Here is a 13,801-nt window from a genome sequence, read left to right on the forward strand (position 1 = left end):
CTATTTTTTGCAACACTATGTTGAATATATCGGCACCTTTTCGATTAGACTAATCCACAATTGAATAGTAAGCATGGCAATCATGTACGCAACTCATACCGATACCTAAGCATGTGAGCACATACAATACATAGAACCAAAACATCTATGAACAACATATATACGGCTAGCACATGAACAAGCAAATAGGGGATGAACGAATCATACACTCCAATTGTCCAGGCCAATGCAGCGGTGGCAGCACAGCCTCAGCGTCATCCATTGCCTACTTGTTGGCGGCGACGTCATCATCCATGAGGCCGATCCAGGGGAAGTAGTCGAAGCAAAGGCATATGGAGACGGGGACACGTCGCGAGCAGTCGCGTTTTGAGACGCTGCCCAGAACCTTATTGCCGTTCTCCTGGGTAGGATCTCGAAAGAGAGGTTTCCGGAGGCACCTTCTCTCCTGACCAATCGTGCACATGGACGTCGGGATGGGATCGCCGGAAGCAGCACACAGAGAGGTGTTGTGTTCTACGGTAGGGTGCGTCGACTGCAAATTTAAATTTCCTACGCGCAGAACAACCAGGAACATGCTAAGGGAGATGGGTCACAGATCGTTACCACTAGACGTGCAGTGCCGTGCAGCAGAAGTAGAGTTGAGGCAGCACGTTCCCGGAGTCACCTCGCGTTCCCGGAGTCGTCTCCTCCTTGCCGGTCTGCCATGTAGCCGATCGGATCCTGCGAACAGGTTCGTCGGAGTGGCACAAGTGCACCGCCTCTAACGGTATTCGCGCGTGCAGGAGGAATGTCATGCGGCAGACTGCTAGGTCCGATCACACAACCGGCTGCGAGTGGAGGTGTCTGTTCGCAACACATGCAAACCCTAGTGACAGCACCAAAGCGGTCAACTGAATAAGTGTGTCGTACCTCCACTATTTATAGGCAACCGTCATGGGCTCAACACTTGGGCCTTGCACAGATCCTAAAGCCCAAAGTCTACTCAGTCATGTTCCAAGTCCAGCTCGGATCACATCCAACCAGTGTCCTCCGAACCGACCTCGTAGGTTCCTTCCCAGGTCCTAATTCAATGGAGTGTGTTAGTAAGGATACTCTCCTCATTTGACTTCTAGATTGTTTTCCCAGGTCCTAATTAACGGGACCTCCGATTACATAGGTTGGGTTACCCCCATGGCAACTTACGTGGGTCTTATGCCCATCTCCCTTGATACATTTTCTCTCATAATCCATGATAGCCCTTTCATGAACGGATCCGCCAGATTCTTAGCCATTTGGATGTAATCCAATGCTATTACTCCAGAGTTTCTAGAATGCCAGGCGAATTTTAATCTTCTTCTTATGTGCTTTGTGGATTGCATGTTATCCCTTGAAATTTTAGCCTTGGCAATCAATGTTTGATTGCCGCAGTTCATAACGATAGCCAGGATTGGGTTATCAACCATTGGCAAATCCATCAAAATCTCTCGAAGCCATTCTGCTTCGACACATGATGTGTCTAATGCTGTGAGTTCTCCTTCCATAGTCGATCCCGTTAAGATAGTCTTCTTGCAAGACTTCCGGGAAACAGAGTGTGAAGACATATCCACTTGTGGCTTTCATCTAATCAGCATGAGATATCCAATTCAAATCACTATACCCCTCAAGTACCGCCGGGTACCCAGAATAGTGTAATTGGGTTTAGAGTACCATGAAAATAATGCATCACTCACTAAACAACATGCCAATGCACATCTCTCGAAATGGAAACAATCCGTCTCAGTTTGCACACAACAAATGAGATGTCAGGATGAGTAGCAGAAGCTAGGTATATGAGTGAACCAATCACTTGAGAATATCTCAATTGATCTATAGTCATGCCTTCGAATTTTTGAATCCGCACGCTAGGCTCATATGGTGTTGCAAAAGGTTTGTGTTCCGAATATCCAAAATGGCTAAAAATCTTCTCAACATAGTGGGATTGCAAAAGTGTAATTCCACCCTCAGTATCTCTAAGTAGCTTGAGTTCAATAGAAAGAAAAGCCTTGACCTCCTCCATGACTTTGAGGTCAGTCCCAAATATCAGTATGTCATCGACATATAGACATAGTATAACTCCTTCACCCCCACCATAGCGATAGTATACACATTTGTCAGCTTCATTAACAACAAAGCCAACAAATGTCAAAGTTGTATTGAACTTCTCATGCGATTGCTTACGTGCTTGGTTTAGGCCATACAAATATTTCAATAGCTTGCACACCTTTCTTTCCTGGCCATTTACTACGAAGACATCTAGCTGTTGCATGTAAATTTCCTTGTCTAGATCTCCGTTAAGGAAAGCTTCTTAACGTACATCCGATGAATGAGAAGACCATGCGAGGCAGGCAACGAGAGTAACACTCGAATGGTTGTTAGTCTAGCCATAAGTGAGTAAGTATCAAAGAAATCTTCTTCTTCTTTCTGGGTATAACCCTTGGCCACAAGCCTAGTCTTGTACTTTTCAACAGTACCATTGTGCCTAAGCTTCCTTTTCAACACCCACTTACATCCCAATCGTTGGCAACCGTAAGGACGATCAATGATCCCTCATGTCCTATTAGCCAAGATGGAATCCATCTCGCTATGTACCGCATCCTTCCAATAGTCAGCATCCGATGATGGATAAGCTTTTGAAATGGAACTAGGAGTGTCATCGTCCATGAGGTATACGAGGAAATCATCACCAAAGTACTTTGTAGTCCTTTGTCTCTTGATCCTAACATGAGCTTACTTGTCATCCTCCATGGAACTTTCATCACTTTTTATCATAATATTCCATCAGAATGGCAGGTTCTGGAGTCTCATAGGATTCAAGTCTAGAAGTGCTTTGCATATCTCTCATGGGGAAAATATCCTCAAAGAATGTAGCATCTTTAGACTCCATGATCATACTGATCTTTAAGTCGTGTACATTAGATTTCACCACTAGAAATCTATAGCCAACGCTATGCTTGGCATAGCCCAGAAAAACGCATTCCACGGTCTTTGGTCCCAACTTACATTTTTTGGTTATCGGCACATTGACTTTCGCCAAATAGCCCCAAGTGCACATGTAAGAGTTTGTAGTTCTTTTCTTTTCCCATTGCTCATAGGCAGTAGTCTCATTATCCTTCGCGAGAACTTTATTCAGGACATGACATGATGTCAATACAGCCTCCCCCCACCATGCCTTGGATAAAACCGATGTATCTAACATGGCGTTAACCAAATATGTTAGAGTAGGTTTTTTCGTTCGACAACCCCATTTGACTGGGGTGAATAGGTAGGCGTCCTCTCATGAATAATACCATGTTCCGCACAGAGTAAATCAAACTCATTAGAAAAGTACTCGACACCACAATCAGTTTTATTTTCTTTTCAAGTTGGTTATCAACTTCCGCCTTATAGATTTTAAAGTAGTGTAGAGCCGCATCGTTAGTATTTAACAGATAAACATAGAAGAATCAAGTGGAATTGTCAATCAACATCATGAAATATTTCTTTCCACCTTTAGTCAACACACCATTCATCTCGCATAGATCTGAATGTATGAGCTCTAGTGGTGCTAGGTGCCTCCCCTTCGCAAGCTTGTGAGGCTTACGAGGTTGCTTTGCTTGCACACACTAATGTCGCTTAGAGCCTTGGCTAAAGTGAAACTCGGGATTAAATCCATCTTAGGTAGCCGCGTAATACAACCAAAATTAACGTGGCAAAGACGTGAATGCCAAACATCAGATTTGTTCAGACTAGAATGAATTTGGTTCACAACTTTATTACAAAAAACTGCTACGGAAAGGTGGAACAAACCACCACAATCATACCCTTTTCCAACAAACAGTCCATATTGAGATATGACTACTTTATTGGACTCAAATACTAACTTAAACCCTTCTTTACATAGAAGGGAGACACTAACGAGATTCTTCTTGATGGCGGGGACATGTTGCACGTTCTTCAGTTGCACGATCTTTCCTGAAGTAAACTCATATTCTACCATGCCAACACCATGAACAGAAGCATGCGAGCCATTCCCCATCAGGACGAAGCAATCTCGTGCGACCTGGTAAGAAGAGAACAAAGACATATCAGCACACACACATGAATATTTACACCTGTGTCAACCCACCAATTTCTGGATTGACAAACTGAAAGTACAGTAAATAGATTACCATACCCAGATACCCCATCATTGTTGCTCATAGTCACATTGACAGACTTGGAGTCCTGTCCTGGATTCTTGTATTTGTTTGGGCACTTGTTTTCCCAATGTTTCTCTGGACCACAAGTAAAGCAACCATCACTGTTTTTTCTTCACTGTTTGTTCTTGGGACTTTTCTATTTGTGCCCCTAACTCGAACCCACTACTCATATTTACCCCTAATTTTGAAGCATGCTCAAATTTGCCCCTCTGTCATTAGATGCACTTATAGAAATGCCATTCTACCCTGTTACCGTCTAGTCAATGGTCTTTGACCGCTATCTGGACTTATGTTGGACATTTTGCCCCTGACTCCATGTGTCACTTACAGGTGGGACCCACTCTAAAAAATAAATGGAAAAAACTCTTACTCTCACCCCTCTCTCTCGCACACATACATGTGGGGCCAAACTAGGTAAAACAGAAAAAGAATTTTTTAGTGACTTGTTTATTTTAGAATGTAAATATATTGTGTTAATTTAGTGTGGGGTCCATTGCTCAGCTATGTTTTACCTCATAAATATATTGTGCTAATTAAGTGTGGGCCACAGTCAGCCTCCCAACCGGAGCTTACACTCCGGTGTGATCTCGTGAATGGCGGCGATGCACCGGGAGCAAGCTGCAGAGGCGGGGCAGGGAAGGCATGCACACATGCATAGAAGCTTGCTCACGGGAGCCTCTGGAGCACCCACACAACAAAACATTTCCAGGGAAGCACGGAATGTCCATGCCCGGTAGCCATGGCGGAGGACGAGGCAAACCTCACAAGGACGACACCAAAAGCTAGGAATCGAGCATTTGGGGTCAAGGGAAAGGAAGAGGGGATCACCGTGGGGATGTAGGTGTAGTCGTTGGGTTCTATAGATCATGAGAGGCCGCAAATCGGGGCCGGCGAGGGGCAGAAGGAGTTGGAGAAGATGGTGTTGACGACATCATCTACGTCCGTATACATTCAATCCCTTTGGTGGAGAAGGTCAGGGTGCCTCATTGGAGCTCCAAGACACATCCGTTCTTCGAGGGAAGGACAACCACCACGTGCAAGAAGTCGTTGCATCATTGGAGTTGTTTTGGATGCGGTGGTGCCAGAGGGTGAAGGGTGAGGGGAAAGGAAGAGAGGGGGATGGTGAAAGAGGGCGGCGACGCTTGGGGAGCCAGCGGCGACGCCTGGAGAGCCCGCGGTGGCAGAGGCGCGGATCGATGGACCGGGATTCACCAGAGCGGAGAGAGTGGCTGTCCGGTCGTGCGGTAGGAGAGAGAGAGTTTTCCCTTTTTTTCTTCTTTCCTTTTTCTACTTTGGCCCCACATGTAAGTGTGTGTGTGAGAGAGAGAGGGTGAGAGAAAGAGTTTTTTCATTTATTTTTCAGAGTGGGCCCACCCGTAAGTGACACATGGAGTCATAAGCAAAATGTCCAGCAAACGTCCAAAGAGCGGCCAAGGTCCTTTGACTGGACGGTAACGGCACGGAAGGGCATTTCTATAGGTGCACCTAACGGCAAAGGGGCAAATTTGAGCATGCTTTGAAATTAGGGGTAAATTTGAGTAGTGGGTTTGAGTTAAGGGCACAAATGTAAAAGTCCCTTTTGTATTTCTTCTTACCCTTTTTCTTGAAGGTAGTATTCTGCTGGACAGTGTTCTTTCCCTTGAACTTGTGAAAATTCTTCTACATCACAATGGCGCTAGAAGAACCCTCTGCCCCTTTCACGTGTGAGTCCTTTGGTCTCATGTTCTGCTCAACACTTAGATGACCGATGACATCCTCAACAGAGAATTCATGTCTCAAGTTCTTGAGAGAAGTAGCAAAATTCCTCCATCCAGAAGAGAATTTTGCGATAATGCAACCCACAACAAACTTGTCCGCAACTCACACTTCAGGAGCTCCAGCTCCTTAGCGATGCACTGTAGCTCATGAGCTTAGTCCAATACAAAACGGTTATCAACCATCCTGTAATCATGGAACTGCTCCATGGCATACAGTTCGCTTCCAGCATCGGTTGCGCCGAACTTAACTTCGAGCACATCCCACAAGTTTTTGGCAACCCACATATGAATATATGTGTCAACCAACTTGTTTCCAATCACACTCAGAACTGCTACGACAAAGGTGGTGGCTGCCTTCCTAAATGCCTTCTCCTGTTCAGGAGCAATTGTTTCGATGGGAGACACACCACCAACCTAGAACACGTTCATCATAGTGAGCCACAAGGTAGTCCTTGTCTGGCAAGCCTTAATGCGTCCCAGTAAACTTCTCCCGTTTCAGAGTAGCGGCGAAGCCTTGAAGAAGTGCCTAACATAAGGTTTTGGGATTGTTGAAAATATAACGAGCAAATAGGGGATGAACGGATCATAGCCTCTACTTGGCTAGGCCAACGCGTCGCGTCGAGGCGAGGCGACGGAGGAGGAGGAGCGTGTGTGTACAACTCCTCTTCCCAAGCTCCCAATGGCATGTGGCACAGCAGCCCTTATAAAGAAGTCTCGCTCTTCTTAGTGTAACAGTATGGTACTAAACTTCTCGCCACTTGTCATGCATCTAAATAGGCCTTAGAGATTAATTAAGAATTATTGTCTTATAGGGACTAAAGCCCATCTATAATCCAACACTTTACAGAGCTCTAAACCTACCCCATTGCGTACGTATAGGAGTACATGACCATCTTGGAGTATAAGAGCATCTTCAGCCGTTGCGCCCCAGGAGGCATTTTTTCGCCGTTTGGGGGGTTGCCGGTGAAAATTTTGTTCTGGGGGCGAATTTTTTTCCACTCGTTGCGCCCCCAGGAGCAGGTGCACACCCGCGCCCACGGCCTTCTTGTGCTCGTAACCACCGAGGACCGCCTCCTCCACCAGCGGCGTCAAGCTCAACGCGCAGCCGGGCATCCCTGCACGGCCCCATCTCACTGCTCTTGGTGGCTAGCTCGGTCTCAAGGAAGGGCACGATGACGACGGTCTCCTTGAGGATCTTGTGCTCGAGCAGCTCGGTGCGCAGGCGGGACTCGCGCTCCTGCAGCTCCTCGATGAGGCGGGAGAGCTCGGCGGCCTCGGGCGTCGTGGCCGCGCACGCCGGTTGCACCTGCGCGGAGGAGCGCGGGAAGTAGACCCCGAAGTAGCGTGCGAAGGAGCACGGGAAGGAGCTGCCGCCGCCCTTGCCCCCGGAGCTGGGCGGCGCGGGCGAGCACTGGCCCGAGGGCTGCTGCCCCGGCGTCGGCTTCTGCGGTCGCGCCACCGCCGGGACAGGGACGGCATGCTGCGACGGTGCTGGTGCCGAAGTCTTGCGGGAGGAGGTGGTGGAGGAGGTCTTGGGCATGGCCGGGCTGCGCCGGAAGCCCATGGCCGCCTTGACTCTGTCGGCCACCATTGCTGCGGCCGTGGAAGAACACACAACGGCCGGGGCTGAGGTCGTTGGGTGCAGCGGCGGCGCCGTGGGGTGTAGCGGTCGGGGCCGAGGCTGGCGGCGTCGTGGGTTGCAGCAGCCGGCTACGCAGCGGGCGAAGGGGGGGGTCGAGGCAACGGTGCCGGGACGCTCTGGATCGGGAGCACGAGCGGCGGGGAGGGGATGAGAGAAAGGGATAAAGGGAGAGAGAGAAAGTGGGAGAGAGAGGACATGGTGGGTGAGAGAAGGACGTGGTTTTGTTTGGCTTGGTGTGGGAAAGTCATCGACAGTGGGCCAGAAAGGCAAAGAAAATAGCGCCGGTGCCCCCCAGCTGCCCCCAGGATCTTGGGTTTCGCCTGGGCTCGCCGGCTGTATTTTTTGACTGATCCGCGAAAAGTAAGATCGTGGGGGCGTGGCTGGGACTTTTTTGTCGGCCGGCACTGAAAAAGAGCTCCTGGGGGCTTCTTGGGAGGCAGCTGGAGATGCTCGAAGGCAAGGTGAAATAAATGCTACACTATCCTATATTTTCTAAATAAACATTATAGTCAACAAGATTAACCAGATATTATTATCTTATATGGGCCAAAGCCCATCTATAATCCAATACTTTACAGAGCTCTACACCTACCCCATTGCGTCGAGCCACAAGCTTAGAACTTGCCACACATAATCAAAGAATCTGACAACGAGCAAACACGTCCTAATCACATGCTCTCCTATTCTATATACTTCAATCACTGAGACAAGCCGGCAGAGGACAAGTTTGCTGTATATATAACACGTAGTCTACTGACTATTAGTGACAAGTAGTCTGTAACTTGTCTGATTGTCTTACCAGTCTGTAACAATGGTCCTGAGCTGGCCCTTTCCTTACCTGCTTCGATGGATCAACCAACACCCAGATCTCAATCATCCACGACATGACCAGCCTTTTGCTAAAATAATGAGAATCAAAGCAATAGGACTGGTGAGAGAGAGTCTATGAGGCCAATGATTAAAGGCAGAGGAACACACACAGAGGAAAATTAAAGTTAAGGGCAGGGCATCCGATCCGAGTAAATTCAGAAGAAACAACAGCCATCTTTACCATGCATGTTCCTCCTCCTCCATCCATCCATCCATCCATCCATCGAGATCTCGCATCATCTCACGTGGGCAAAGGTTAGCGAGGGTGAAGTTTCGCTTGCGGCTTCGATGAGATTCTGCATGCCCCAAGTTGTCATTTTGGAATCATGCATGTGCTCTGGACGAGTCATCTGCTACTGAGTACTTCTACTGACTACTACTGACCCTGACCTGAAAGTAGACAGCACCGACATGCTACGCTGTTGTCATCAGTCCTGGAAATACTTCAGGAATGGAGAGCACTTTGTGGATTTTGTTGTGGGCTCGCTCAACCGACCGACAGAGGGCTCAGCGGGGGGCAGGCAGGCCCCGACTAAAATTCCTAAAATACTTTTGGACGCTCAAGGGAAATATATATAAAAATTCTTTAGAGGGCACACACAATAAAATCTCCACTCAAACTTTCAGCCCCACTGACAAACTTTGTCGGACCACCACTGTGTGGGCATGTACTCGTAACGTAGCGGGTGATGGCAGGCTAATTGGCAAATAATGCTCGAAGAGAATCAATAGATGAATAAGAGAGATCACAGAACAGAAACAGATAATTATATGATCTATGCAATTCACAGAGCAGAAACAGATAATTAAACTATATAAAGCTAACCGATTATAGCCTGGTCGTCCAACTACGCAAACTCCTTGACACGTCTAACAGGGAAGAAGATGAGTTCCTATGATACAGAGTGAATTGCTCAAGTAAAAAGACTTCACCTTCGATATCTATACTGCACTATTCGGCCTTACTGGCTTATTCCGTGAAGTACAAACTCCAAACTATCACACAGATCAAACATAAAGAATCACAACAGCAGCTCCTGGTCACTTCACGGATTGCAAATGCAAATCACTGTCACGTTTCCTCTTCAGCGGCAGCAACCTCGTCGTCACCTTAGCGGGCTGCTGTTTCTTCTTCACCCATTCTTCTTCGGCTTTGGCCCGGCGCAAGCCCAGATGCGCCGACAGGTTCTCCACCTCCACCTTCACCACGTCCTTCCTCACCCCAATGTCGGTGATGTACCTGCCGGCGCAGTACATCCCCGCCGTGACGGCGGCCATGCCCAGCGGGCCGGCCGACATGAGCCTGAACGGAGTCGAGAAGAGCGCCGCCAGCGGCACGCCGACGGCGGAGGCCGCCTGGCCGCTCCTCCTGATGCCCTTCTCCGGCGGCAGCAGGAGCCCGGTCTTGCAGTATAGCGCGAAGTCCTCGCAGTTGTTCTCGAACACGTCGTAGCTGCCAAACCCGTTCTGGAGCAGGTACATCGCCCGGTGCACCACGGCATCCGCCGGGTCGGACGCGGCGGTGGTGCAGGTCCCGCCGCGGAGCTTGGCGAGGAACACGGCGGGAGGGACGCCGTACTCGAAGCCGTGGAGGGCGCCGTCGCGGAGGAAGCAGTCGAGGCAGGTGAGGATGACACCGCTGTCGGGGAGCTGGAAGCCGCAGTCCGGGAAGGTCGGGCACTCGGGTGAGCCGGCGGAAATGAGGCTCGAGATAGCCACGGCGGAGTCAAGGCCCGCCGTTCCCGCTTCTTTCTTCGTTGTGAAATGCACCACCTTGCTTCCGCCGACGTAAATACCTGAAGAAATTGAGCATGACATGAAATTCGAGATAGAACAAATTCACTCATCAGTGACCATAGTACACGCTACACACATACATTCTCTATTCATTTTTTTTGCTTTTTATCTTAATTCCTTATTGAATGGCTACAAATGAATACTACTACTCGGAAACATGCCAGCTTTTTTATGCAGGTTTAGACATGTGGAGAGTGACCCCGTGTCCCCATGTATGTCCTCCGGTACATATGTCCAAGGAGGGCATCTGTATAATTGTCACTTGAGCAGCTGGGAACGATGGCTGCAAATGCAAGGGAAAAAGTACCATGATGTCCCTGCATGTAGCCAGCGCATAGCGACACCACGAAGAAGAGTCCTTTATGTTCCCAAGTGTGGATTAAATTACGGCTGACGAAAGAAGGTTAAAAATGGAAAAAGATGCAAAGTAAAAGAGTCATGGTAACGCAGCAGCTAGCTGGAAGAAGAAGAAGAAGAAGAAGAAGAAGAAGAAGAAGATGCATGAAGGCATCAAAGTGGAAAGAGGGTCACTTTGGTCACAAGTAATAAAGGTAAGTAAATGGATGCTAAGATCGACACTTGAACACTGGAAAATTACACATGTGTAGTCACCAACAGTTTGTGTTAGATCATCAGTCACCAACAGTTAGTCTAGGTAACAGTTCTGAGTTATAGTTGCACAGAAAAGAGAATTGTAGAGCAGGTGAGCTAGTAGCATTATTTTTCTTTTCGCTGCGTGGCATATCGAGTCCGTTTGGATCGTCAAATTCTGTCAGTGTCTGATCTAAAATACTTCCGAGTGGCTATTATCTTTTCTGCCAAAGCACGTTGCGAAGTTGCAAACTGAAGCAAGATCCGCTTGGGCAATTGTACTGCTACTAGTTCGGTCATTAAATTTGGGGACTGTATACAATACAGCTAGACAGCTAGTAAAGCCAATCAAGGATGCAGCAAATTCGACGGGACCCAGAAGCGTACCGACAGAAATACGCGTCCGCTATTAGGGAAGCCGACGAGGACGCTGAGCCTACTGTACGGCCAAGCTGCTCCCGGCGTAATTAACTGCGAGAATCTGCTCGCGGACGTACGTACGGAGGGGATGGAAGCAGAGGCAGAGCACGAGCAGAGCAGTGCTGAACGAGCAAGGCAAAACCGGTGTCGAAGCAACACTCCATTCCCTCCAGGTCCGAGAACGAGCAAGGCAGAACATAGCAGTACGGTTAAGCTGCTGCAAATACACCCCAGCGCGATTAACTGCGAGAATCTGCTCGCGGACGTACGTAGGGAGGGAATGGAAGCAGAGGCAGAGCACGAGCAGAGCAGAACGAGCAAGGCAAAACCGATGTCGAAGCAACACTCCTCTCTCCGCCGAATTAGCCGCCCGGAAACGCGAAATGCGGCGAGAAGGATGGCGGCCCCAACATGCAATTCACACGTACCGTGGTGGGAGTAGGAGTAGGCGGCGCGCCATGTGTAGATGTGGTCGCCGGGCTTTAGCTCCGACCGCTCCACCCGGTGCGACAGCAGCCCCATCGCTCCCCCGTTCGTTCCGGCAGTGTGTGCGCGCGCTCGCGCCGGAATTACGGGAGCTGGCGAGGCGCGCAGTGGCACCGAGTGATGCGAGGAAGACGCTGGCTCTCGGCTCCGCCCGTGGCTACTGGCTGGGCTGGGGGGGAGGTCACGCTTGCCGCGCGATGGCTGGAGGGAGAGGTGAAGTGGGAAGCGTGGGATTGAGCTAGATATCTTGACACCCGGAGGCATCGGCATGTGTGTGTGATCCGGGGTGCAGCCCTCGGGATTCGTGCGCGATCTCGGAGGGTGGGTGTACTGTCCTACGTGCCCTTCTTTTCACTCAACCAAGTATTTCGTTTTCCCAGTGGACCGCTCCTTCTTCTCTATAGCATGTAAATAAACGGCGGTGTAAAGACTGGACTATTTTAGATGTATATTCTTTTGGCAAGAAGATGCTGAAAAAAGGTACATGCTGGTCAAATGAACATGGTTTGTAGGCCTAAAGACCAAGATGGCATTGGAATTCATGACCTGTAGGTCAAGAGTGTGTCCCTACTTAGTAAATGGTTGTTCAAACTTCTTACTGAGGATTGTGTTTGGCAAACCATGTTGTGCAACAAGTATCTAGACCAAAAGGCAGTGGCTCGGGCCTATTGGAAACCTGGCGACTCGCACTTTTGAGCTCGTCTAATGGCGGCAAAGAAACATCTCTTTCGCTTTGGGTCTTTTGCGATAAAGGGCAGTCGGAAATTCGTTTCTGAGAAGACATATGGCTAGGCAATGCCAGTCTCCGAGAACAATACCGAGCCTTATACACCATTGCTCGCGATAAAATTAATACTATTGCACACGTGCTCAGTTCGTCTCCGTCGAATATTTCGTTCAGGCGAGACTTGATTGGCCCCCGACTTATGTCATGGCATAATCTTTTATCCCGTCTGGATTCGATTAACCTGACACAAGGCCGAGATGTTTTTCGCTGGAACCTTACTACATCGGGGTCTTTCACAATAGACTCTATGTATCATGCGCTAATGCACTCTGAGGTACCAGTGAGTAATAACAAGAAAATTTGGAAGTCAAAGATTCCAACTAAAGTTAAAATCTTCATGTGGTATATTCGTAGGGGAGTTGTGCTAACGAAAGACAACCTTGCACGACGCAACTGGCCAGGAAGTAAGTAGTGTTGCTTTTGCACTCATGACGAGATAATCAAGCACCTCTTTTTCCTATGCAAGTTTTCACGTTCTACATGGTCAGTCATCCAAATAGCGTCAAATTTGTATCCGCCCACAAGTGTTGCCAATATTATTTGGTCATTAGTTGGACCGTATTTCAAATAAGTTCAAAACGCTAATAAGGGTGGGAGCGTATGCCTTACATGGGTCGCTTTGGCTATGTAGAAATGATTTAATTTTTAATGACAAAAATGCTTCTTCTCTACAGGTTATTTTTCGTTGTACGCACTTGCTTCGTATGTAGTCTACGCTACTGAAGCACAAGTGCTTCCTTGGTGATTTTGGTAATTAATGTCAAAAAATCTCTTGTTGGACTAATATTTCTACTTAATATATTTCAGATAAGTTTAATATTGAAGTGGCCTGGACATGGACAAGAGGATGTGGAACCCCTTCAAGATGCTAAGGACAAACATTGGCAGAAGCTCAAGACTCTACCTTTTTATTTAAGTGATCCAAGATCACATTGAGTCCATAGGAAAGCCAATACTATTAAAAGGGGATGAGGTGCTGCTTAATGGCTTGCTTGCTCAAAGTGCTTAGTGATATGCTCCAAAACCCTCAACTATTTCTCATATCCATATATGTCTTAAACCTAAAAGTCAAACTCGGCCCCATCGATTTGATCTATTCGGCGCCTCCGAGTTCATATACATAGCCACTACCAAATCCTAATCAGTTTGGACTTACCGATGGGATCTCGGTCTCACCGAGATGGGCTTGCAAATTCGCTGTGACCTATTGCAACAAAATCGGTCCCATCGAGTTTGTGCAATCGGTCCCACCGAG

The 13,801-nt window shown here is 48.2% G+C and overlaps 1 protein-coding gene across 1 annotated transcript; it reads right to left on the reverse strand.

The window, feature by feature from the left end:
• Positions 1–9,268: 9,268 nt before the first annotated feature.
• Positions 9,269–11,988, reverse strand: LOC119341798. The gene is made up of 2 exons (XM_037613651.1): positions 11,702–11,988; positions 9,269–10,261 (listed from the first exon to the last, which is right to left on the reverse strand). The coding sequence occupies exons 1-2, from the start codon at positions 11,793–11,795 to the stop codon at positions 9,507–9,509; spliced, it is 849 nt and encodes a 282-aa protein (XP_037469548.1). The 5' UTR covers positions 11,796–11,988; the 3' UTR covers positions 9,269–9,506.
• Positions 11,989–13,801: the final 1,813 nt, after the last annotated feature.

Source organism: Triticum dicoccoides, chromosome 7B, assembly GCF_002162155.2.
Source record: "Triticum dicoccoides isolate Atlit2015 ecotype Zavitan chromosome 7B, WEW_v2.0, whole genome shotgun sequence".
NCBI classification, from domain to species: Eukaryota; Viridiplantae; Streptophyta; class Magnoliopsida; order Poales; family Poaceae; genus Triticum; species Triticum dicoccoides.